Source organism: Palaemon carinicauda, chromosome 40, assembly GCF_036898095.1.
Source record: "Palaemon carinicauda isolate YSFRI2023 chromosome 40, ASM3689809v2, whole genome shotgun sequence".
NCBI classification, from domain to species: domain Eukaryota; kingdom Metazoa; phylum Arthropoda; class Malacostraca; order Decapoda; family Palaemonidae; genus Palaemon; species Palaemon carinicauda.
The window spans coordinates 2186933-2196932 of record NC_090764.1 but is presented as its reverse complement, the minus strand read 5'-3'; the positions used below and the strand labels follow the sequence as shown (position 1 = coordinate 2196932).

General features: G+C 31.1%; 1 protein-coding gene across 2 annotated transcripts in view; it reads right to left on the bottom strand.

Moving 5' to 3' along the window:
- Positions 1 to 337: 337 nt before the first annotated feature.
- Positions 338 to 10000, bottom strand: part of LOC137631516 (substance-P receptor-like) — a 31609-nt gene continuing 21946 nt past the window's right edge. Inside the window, exons 8-9 of one of the 2 annotated variants that reach the window (XM_068363266.1) lie at positions 6185 to 6277; positions 338 to 1488 (exon numbers count right to left, since the gene is read on the bottom strand). In XM_068363266.1, the coding sequence (XP_068219367.1) occupies positions 1278 to 1488; positions 6185 to 6277 (304 nt within the window). In that variant the 3' untranslated portion in view covers positions 338 to 1277. The remainder of the gene's footprint in view (positions 1489 to 6184; positions 6278 to 10000) is intronic. The other variant, XM_068363267.1, reaches the window with a different exon arrangement.

The window sequence follows — 10000 nt, the reverse complement described above, 5'->3', positions numbered from 1 at the left end:
GACTTTTACATATGTAATAATGATGAACTTTATCACATATAGATTTTCTTTTCAATGAATTGATTCGAATATTAAGCCCCCTTTACTCTTGGCACAGAAACTCTATGATTCCTTTGAATAGATATGTGTTAATTCATATTCATTTGGAAATTCAAACTTTTTTGATAGATTCATTAAAACTGCACCTCGTCAATTTTCAAACGACGTTTTTTATATATTTGAAATACATTTCAATGCATTTGAAAAAACAAAAATACAAAAATGTTCTCACAATTATATAATTGCTCAACTTTCAGTCCGTTTGTCATGTTTCATCGCAAATAAAATATTGTTTATGATAAGAATAATTTCCATAAAAATAAAAAAGTTAACATATAAAACAGATGATTATAATATGAAAATCTCACTTTGTTTTATGGTTATCAATGATTCACTAATTTCCGTTGATATGATGAATCAGAGATTGATGACAACTTATAAAAATAGACCACAAGTAACTGTAATTGATATAGACGTTTGTGAATGTTTACAGCAACTAAACAATGAATATCGTGGTTGAAATATTCTACAGTTAATCTCTCATTACGAAAAACGTAATTCATTAAGTGTACTTTTACTGTATAAATGTTTATATCAACCAAACAATGAATATCGTGGCTGAAAATAGCAGTTTATAGTAATTCATTAAGTACACGTTCATAGATTAGACGTAAATTTACGTTGTGAACTAGAAATAAATGAGAGAATTAGAATCCGTGATCAACTGCTTTCGTAGCCCTTAAGGTTTCAATCACTCCTACAGTGGCTTCCGTAGCCCCTGAAGGATTTAAGGGCCACCTACACCGGCTTTTTTAGTTCCTGGCAGATTCAGGGACGCCTTCAACGGCCTTCGTAGCTCCTGAAGGATTCAAGTACGCATACAACGGCTTTCGTAGCTCCTGAAGGATTCAGGGACGCCTACAACAGCTTTCGTAGCTCCTGAAGGATTCAGAAACGCATATAACGGCTTTCGTAGATCCTGTGAAGTATTCAGCGATGCCTATAAACGCTTCTGTAGCTCCCGAAGGATTCAAGGACGCCTTTAACAGCTTTTTATAGCTCCCGAAGGCTTCAAGCACGCTCACAGTATCTTTCGAAGCCCCTGAGGGATTCAAGGGTGCCTACAACGTCTTTCGTAGTTCCTTAAGGATTCAAGAACCCCTGAAACGACTTTCGTAGCTCCTGAAGGCTTTAAGTACCGCTACGTCTTTCGTAGCCCATGGAGGATTAATGTACACCTACATGCTGGTGTCTTTCGAAGGGAAAGGCTCTGGATGTAGATGCGAGTGGCACTTAAGAGGCACACAGACGTGGACCTCCTGAGCATTCTGACGAAGGTCAGCGATGGGTGTTCCGTTGTGGGTACGGCCAAAGTTGTTCGGCGAAGCGTTCAGGCGATATCCCGTGCTCAAGGAGGACCTCAAGGTGGAGCCCGTGCTCAAGTTGGACCTGATGGAGAGTAGAAAAAGTTGGTTATGGATTGGTTCTCAAGAAATGTTCATGATAAAGGGGGACATTAATGGGTGGATACTACAACAGCAACAACAAAAACAACAACAACAGCAACAAATAAATTAATAAGTGCAACCGTTACCAGTCAGTTGCGGGACAAAGGCCTCAGCTATGTAAATAGTCATTTCTGGGATAAATATTCATGATAATGGGAGTTATTAATGGGTGGATGCAGCAACAAAAACAACAACAATAATATCAACAACAATAACAACAACAATAACAACAAATGCAACCGTTATAAGTCAGTTGCTTGACAAAGGCCTCAGCTATGCAATTAGTCATGTCTGGGATAAATATTCATGATAATGGGGGACATTTAAGGGTGGATAAAACAACAACAACGACAACAACAACAAAAAGTGCAACCGTTATAAGTCAGTTGCTTGACAAAGGCCTCAGCTATGTAATTAGTCATGTCTGGGATAAATATTCATGATAATGGGAGACATTGATGGGTGGATACAACAACAACTATAACGACAACAACAAAAGTAACAAATGTAACCGGTACAAGTTAGTTGCAGGACAAAGGCCTCAGGCATACAATTAGTCATGAATGGGGACAGATGGTTTTGGATTGATTCTCAAGAAGCATTCATGGTAATTGGAACACTGAGGGGCAAATAAAATAACAACAACAGCAGCGACAAAAAATGCAGACGTTTCTTGTCCAATACAAGACAAATGCCTCAGACATGTCTTTATGCAGATATCCCCCGTAGGACAAAATCCTCCGTAGGACAAAATCTCCCGTAGGACAAAATCGCCCCGGACAGTACACCCTGAACAAAATTTCCTTTCCTACGTGGAATGCTTAATAAAAATAGCAGTATAGTCACTTGCTCGTTTTGTAAAGCCATCGTCTTTCTCCAATATGTCATCACCAATCTCATTTTGTCCTCCGGGGGATTTTGTCCTTAGACCCTTCATGCATGTCTGGGGTTTGGTCAGTTTTCACCACCACGCTGGCCAACTGTGGATTAGTGATGGTAGGAGGCTTTTGTCTGATCGCTCAAAGCGAACCAACATAGAATGGGTGGCCCTAACTAATACAACTTTGCTGATCATGGTGATACGGAAACCATTTCCCTAAGTTAAGGTATCCACACTTAGAAAGGGGGGAAGTGGATATAGCTGATTAAAATATTCTGGTACACAAACTCATGAATGAGACAGTGGAAGGAAAAATACGAAGGAATGATTAATTATATAATTATAAAGATATTTAATCCATCTTTAACTCAAAACGGTGTGAACTATGCATTTATCTTTCAACAATTTTATCATTAATCGATGGTCAAACTATGGACAGTGGAAGGAAAATTTACAAAAGGAATGATTAATTATATAATCATAAAAATATATAATCCATCTCCAACTCAAAACGGTGTGAATTATATATTTATCTTTCAACATTTTTATCATTAATCGGTGGTCAAAAAATGGACAGTGGAAGGAAAGTTACAAAAAAAGGATAAATTATATCGTTATAAAAAATATTTAATCCCTCTCTAACTCAAAAATGTATTAATTGTGCATTTACCTTACAACAATTTTATCATTAATCGATGGTCAAAAAACCTCACAGAAAGACATTTGCTTACATTTTCTGTTACTCGAAAAATGAAGAACCAACACTAAATACAGTCTGAATTACATGCTTATGTACCAATGTCCACAAAGTCAGTACACCTGATTTTAGATATTTAGATTGTGATTCTCATCTCTATATAGAGTTGGCGTACTTTGTCGGTTGTGTTCGGAGCCTTTTTGCTAATAAGAAAGAACAACTTATTGTTGGTTATTGGTAACATTCGTTTTTACATATTCATACACACATACAAACGCACACATATACACACACATATACACACATATACATAGATCTATCTATCTATCTATCTATCTATCTATATATATATATATATATATATATATATATATATATATACATATATATATATGTATATATATATATATATATATATATATATATATATACATATATATATGTATATATATATATATATATATATATACATATATATATATATATATGTATATATATATATATATATATATATATATATATATATATATATATATATATATATATATATGTATTACCCTTCCATTTTTTCTCCCATTAGACTTAACACAACTGAAAAGACACACCCTTTTAGTTCCCAAAAAGTTCCTTGGAATAAAACTGCCATTTGTGTGATCTTCTCCAAGAACCCAGGTCACGTTCGTATTGGCTCAAAGCTCTGAGGGCAATCGAGGTCCCGCCTTATACTCTAAAGCCGAGTGACTTTGCATATAGTTAACCCTTTCGTTCTAGAGGCTGTGGGTCCTGTTATAAACAATGCAGATTTTGCTTGTATAGTTTTCTTTTAAATAATTTGGATTCAATTTAATAATCTAGAAACTGTTAGAACTATCAAAAGCTTTCTCTAGGATTCAATCAAGTCTTGCTGTATCTTTGCATTTAGTTCCAAGTTAAGATTACAATCCTTCATCGTTTCAAATTTTCCATTTTTTTTTTTTTTTTTTTTTTTTTTTTTTTTTTTTTTTTTTTTTTTTTTTTTTTTTTTTTTTTTTAGAAAATTGGGCTCACGTGGTATTTTTTTAGTATTTTATCCTCAATTCACTTTATCCAGACTCTGTCAGTTCTATCAAAAGCTTTATAGAATTCAATCGTCTTCCTGTCTCTTTGCATTCAGTTCAAAGTTGAAATCAAAATCCTTCTTCGTTTCAAATTTTCCATTTTTTTTTTCTTTTCTTTTTTAGAACATCGGGCTCACATGGTATTCATTTAGCATTTTATCCTCAATGCGCTTTATCTAGAATGTGTCGGTTCTATCAAAAGCTTTCTAGAATTTAATCGTCCTTCTGTTTCCTTGCATTCCGTTCCAAGTTGAAATTAAAATCCTTCCAACGTTTCAAATTTTCCAATTTTTTTTTTTTTTTTTTTAGAACATTGGCCTCACATGGTATTCATTTAGCATTTTATCCTCAATGCGCTTTATCTAGAATGTGTCGGTTCTATCAAAAGCTTTCTAGAATTTAATCGTCCTTCTGTTTCCTTGCATTCCGTTCCAAGTTGAAATTAAAATCCTTCCAACGTTTCAAATTTTCCAATTTTTTTTTTTTTTTTTTTAGAACATTGGCCTCACATGGTATTCATTTAGCATTTTATCCTCAATGCACTTTATCTAGAATGTGTTAGATCTAGCAAAAGCTTTCTCTAGAATTTAATCGTCTTTCTGTTTCTTTGCATTTAGTTCCAAGTTGAAATTAAAATCCTTCAATCGTTTCAAATTTTCCTATTATCTTTTGTTATAACTTCCGCCTACATATTCTTTCAGCATTTTGCCCTCAATACACTGGCTAGAATCTGTTCGAATTATGGAAAAACTTTCCCTAGAATTTAATAACGTCTAGCTGTTTCTTTGCTATTAGCTCCAAGTTGAAATTAAAATCCTTCCAACGTTTCAAATTTCCCATTTTTTTTTTTTTTTTTTTTTTTTTTTTTTTTTTTTTTTTTTTTTTTTTTTTTTTTTTTTTTTTTTTTTTTTAGAACATTGGGCTCACATTGTATTCTTTTAGCATTTTATCCTCGATACATTTTATCAAGAATCTGTCTTTTCTATCAAAATCTTTTTCTAGAATTTAATAAAGTCTTTCTGTTTTTTTATGACCGGTTCCAAAGTTGAAATTTGTATCATTCCATCGTTAAAGCTGTCCATTCATCTTATCTACTCCAAGATAACACTTTGAAAGTATATAAATCAGTGAGGGTTTGTTTTTATACATGAGATTATTAATGTTTCTAAAAATTTCTTTTAAGAATTCGGTCCCTGAGTAAGTACAGTATCATATATACTTTAATCTTTAATCAGCAAGTCAATTAAATTCTCTAATGATTGGAGTCTAATCCTTTGTTGTCGAAGCATTTACATTCTTTATCGTTATTTCATAATAATTCTCTTTTATTCCCTTTGTTCGTTTATTTATTTTCTCATTTTCTTTCATCACTGGGCTATTTTTCCCCGTTGGAGCCCCTGGGCTTATAGGATCTTGCTTTTCCAGCTAGGGTTGTAGCTTGGCTGGTAATAATAATAATAATAATAATAATAATAATAATAATAATAATCAACTTTCATTCTTTTAATGATAATGAAGACAACCATCCCTTGGCTGGTAATAATAACAACAATAGTAAGAATAATAATGATAACGATAATGATAATGACGACAACAACAACAATAATAAGCAACTTTCATTCTTTTAATGATAATAAAGACTACCATCCCTTGGCTGGTAATAATAATAATAATAATAATAATAATAATAATAATAATAATCCCGGGGGCTCCAATAGGGAAAATAGCCCTGTGAGGAAAGGAACCAGGAAAAATCAAATATTTTAAGAGTAACATTAAAATAAATATCTCCTATATAAACTATAAAAACTTTAACAAGACCAGTGGAAGAGAAATAAGATAGAAAAGTGTACCTGAGTGTAATAATAGTAACTAGCTAGCAAACTTAATAATAATAATAGTAACTAACTAGCAAGGAATATAATCTAAGATTCATCTCAGCATCTGCCCTTTCGTAACTTACTTGCAAGAGGAACGGGACGTCCCATTGAGAGCCACTGCTTCGGTACGAGACATGCGGTGCTCCGTGGTCGATATTCGGCGTTCCACGGGGTACCTGATTTCATTAAAACCATTTTATTATTTACTATGTACTATGATGGTAACTTCTTGCTATTAATGATATTGCCACTTTATAAGGTCTGATTAGTTATTACAAAAGAACGGAGAAGCTAATTTCAAGATATATATATATATATATATATATATATATATATATATATATATATATACATATATATATATATATATATATATATATATATATATATATATATATATATATACATATATATATATATATATATATATACATATATATATATATATATATATATATATATATATACATACATATATATATATATATATATATATATATATATATATACATATATATATATATATATATATATATATATACATACATATATATATATATATATATACATACATATATATATATATATATATATATATATATATATATATACTGTATATATATACATATACATATGTATATATGTATATATATATATATATATATATATATATATATATATATATATATATATATATATATATATATATAAGTTGATAACTAATTTCGCTTAGTTGGTTTACGCAAAGAGGTATTATTTGAACTGGAAAGGACACAAGGTACCTGATTTCATTAAAACCATTTTATTATTTATTATATATTATGATGATAACTTCATGCTATTAATAATATTGCCACTTAAAAAAGGTCTGATCTATTATTGCGAAACAACGGAGAAGCTGATTTCAAGATATGTATACATGTTGATAAATACTGTAATTTGGAATAGTTGGTTTACGTAGATAGGTATTATTGAATTAGAATAGACACAGGGTACTTGATTTTAATGAAGCCATTTCATTATTATTATATACTATGATGATAACTTCTTGCTATTAATAATATTCCCTCTTAAATAGATTGATAAGTTATGGCAAAACAACAGAGAAAATTATTGTAAAGGTTTTTAAAGGCCAATCATGAATGGCAGAGGCAAGGGGCAATGACATTGCCCTAAGAACTGACCATATATACATATGATCAGTGTCCAAGAACCCTCTCCATCCAAGCTAGGACGAGGGAGGGCCAGGCAATGGCTACTGATGAACTTAGCAGGTAGACCTATATGCTTCTTAGCTCAAGAGGATGGTGAGGTTCCAGACACTAAAGGGACTAACATGATTGGGATCACCAGGCAGGGACGTTACCAATAGGCCACCGCAACCCTAGATATTCATCAATAGTGATAACTAATTTAGCGTAGAATTTGGGGTACATAGGGAAGTATTATTGAGGCTCCCCAAACGCCCCATCCTTAGCTCACAAGGATGGTGAGGTTCCAGACACTAAAGGGATTAACAAGTTTGATTTGGACTCTACCAACAGTCTGGCGATCACCAGGCAGGGACGTTACCAATAGGCCACCGCAACCCTAGATATTCATCAATAGTGATTTAGTGTAGAATTTGGGGTACATAGGGAAGTATTATTGGATTGGACTGTATTTATGAATATTGGCTACATAGCCAAGCGCTGGGGGCCTGGTAGGCTATTCATCACCAATGTGCTATTAGGTTAACCCACCCCCAATGGACGTACTAGTACGTTTCACCAAACTCATCCCTTTACCCCCATGGACGTACCGGTACGTCCTTGCAAAAAAAAAAAAAAAAAAAAAAAAAAACTGCTATTTACATTTTTTTGCCTATTTTTGATAACTTTATGAGAAACTTCAGGCATTTTCCAAAAGAATGTGACCAACCTGACTTCTCTATGACGAAAATTAAGGCTGTTAGAGCAATTTAAAAAATATATATTGCAAAATGTGCTTGGAAAAAAAAAACGCCTGGGGGTTAAGGGTTGGAAAGTTCTAAATAGCCTGGGGGTAAAAGGGTTAAAACACTGTATTTATACAATGTATTAGATGTAGTAGAAGAGGTTAGACACGTGAATTAACGTTTAGCATTTGTACTAATTAGGATCTTCTGTTTATTATATTTTCATAATAAGTTTTACATTGAACACAAATAAATGGATAACCAATTAAAAATCAATTGACGTTATATACTCGTAAAATTTATTAATGTTTTAACATTATAATAAATTTCACTTTTTATATAAATAAATGAATTAATAAATAAATAAATAACCATTTAGAAATTATAATTTATTATCATTTATCATTATCATTATAATTATCATTATCATTAGTATTAGTATTAGTATTAGTAGGCCTATTAGTATTAGTATTACTTGGGTTTTGACACGCTAATATGTTTCACTTTTTAGATGGGTAAATAACCTATACGAAATAATTTAACGTTATATACTCATAAACATTAATTGTTTTGACTCTAATAAGTTTTAATTTGTAGATAAATACCTGAAATCAATTGACGTTGTATACTCGTGAACATTAATTGTTTTGACACTATGATAAGTTTTAATTTGTAGACAAACATATGAAATTATTTGACGTCACATACTCGTAAACATTATTAGTGTTTTAACACTAACGAGTTTTAATTTGTAGACAAATATACGAAATAATTCACGTTACAAAGTCGTAAACATTATTAGTGTTTTGACTATATAATAAGTTTTAATTTGTAGACAAATATATGGAATCATTTGACGTCACAAACACGTAAACATTATTAGTGATTTGACACTATAATAAGTTTTAATTTGTAGACAAATATACGAAATCATTTGACGTCACATACTCCTAAACATTATTTGTGTTTTACAGACAAATATACGAAATCATTTGACGTCACAAACTCCTAAACATTATTTGTGTTTTACAGACAAAAATACGAAATCATTGACGTCACAAACTCCTAAACATTACTTGTGTTTTACAGACAATTATACGAAATCATTTGACGTCACAAACTCCTAAAAATTATTTGTGTTTTACAGACAAATATACGAAATCATTTGACGTCACAAACTCCTAAACACTATTTGTGTTTTACAGACAAATATACGAAATCATTTGAAGTCATAAACTCCTAAACATTATTCGTGTTTTACAGACAAATATACGAAATCATTTGACGTCACAAACTCCTAAACATTACTTGTGTTTTACAGACAAATATACTAAATTATTTGACGTCACATACTCCTAAACATTATTTGTGTTTTACAGACAAAAATACGAAATTATTTGACGTCACAAATTCCTAAACATTATTTGTGTTTTACAGACAAAAATACGAAATTATTTGACGTCACAAATTCCTAAACATTACTTGTGTTTTGACACTAATAACTTTTAATTTTTAGACAAAAATACGAAATCATTTGACGTCACAAATTCCTAAACATTACTTGTGTTTTGACACTAATAACTTTTAATTTTTAGACAAACATACGAAATTATTTGACGTCACAAATTCCTAAACATTACTTGTGTTTTGACACTAATAAGTTTTAATTTTTAGACAAATATACGAAATCATTTGACGTCACAAATTCCTAAACATTACTTGTGTTTTGACACTAATAACTTTTAATTTTTAGACAAATATACGAAATTATTTGACGTCACAAATTCCTAAACATTACTTGTGTTTTGACACTAATAACTTTTAATTTTTAGACAAATATACGAAATCATTTGACGTCACATACTCCTAAACATTACTTGTGTTTTACAGACAAATATACGAAATCATTTGACGTCACAAATTCCTAAACATTATTTGTGTTTTACAGCCAAATATACGAAAT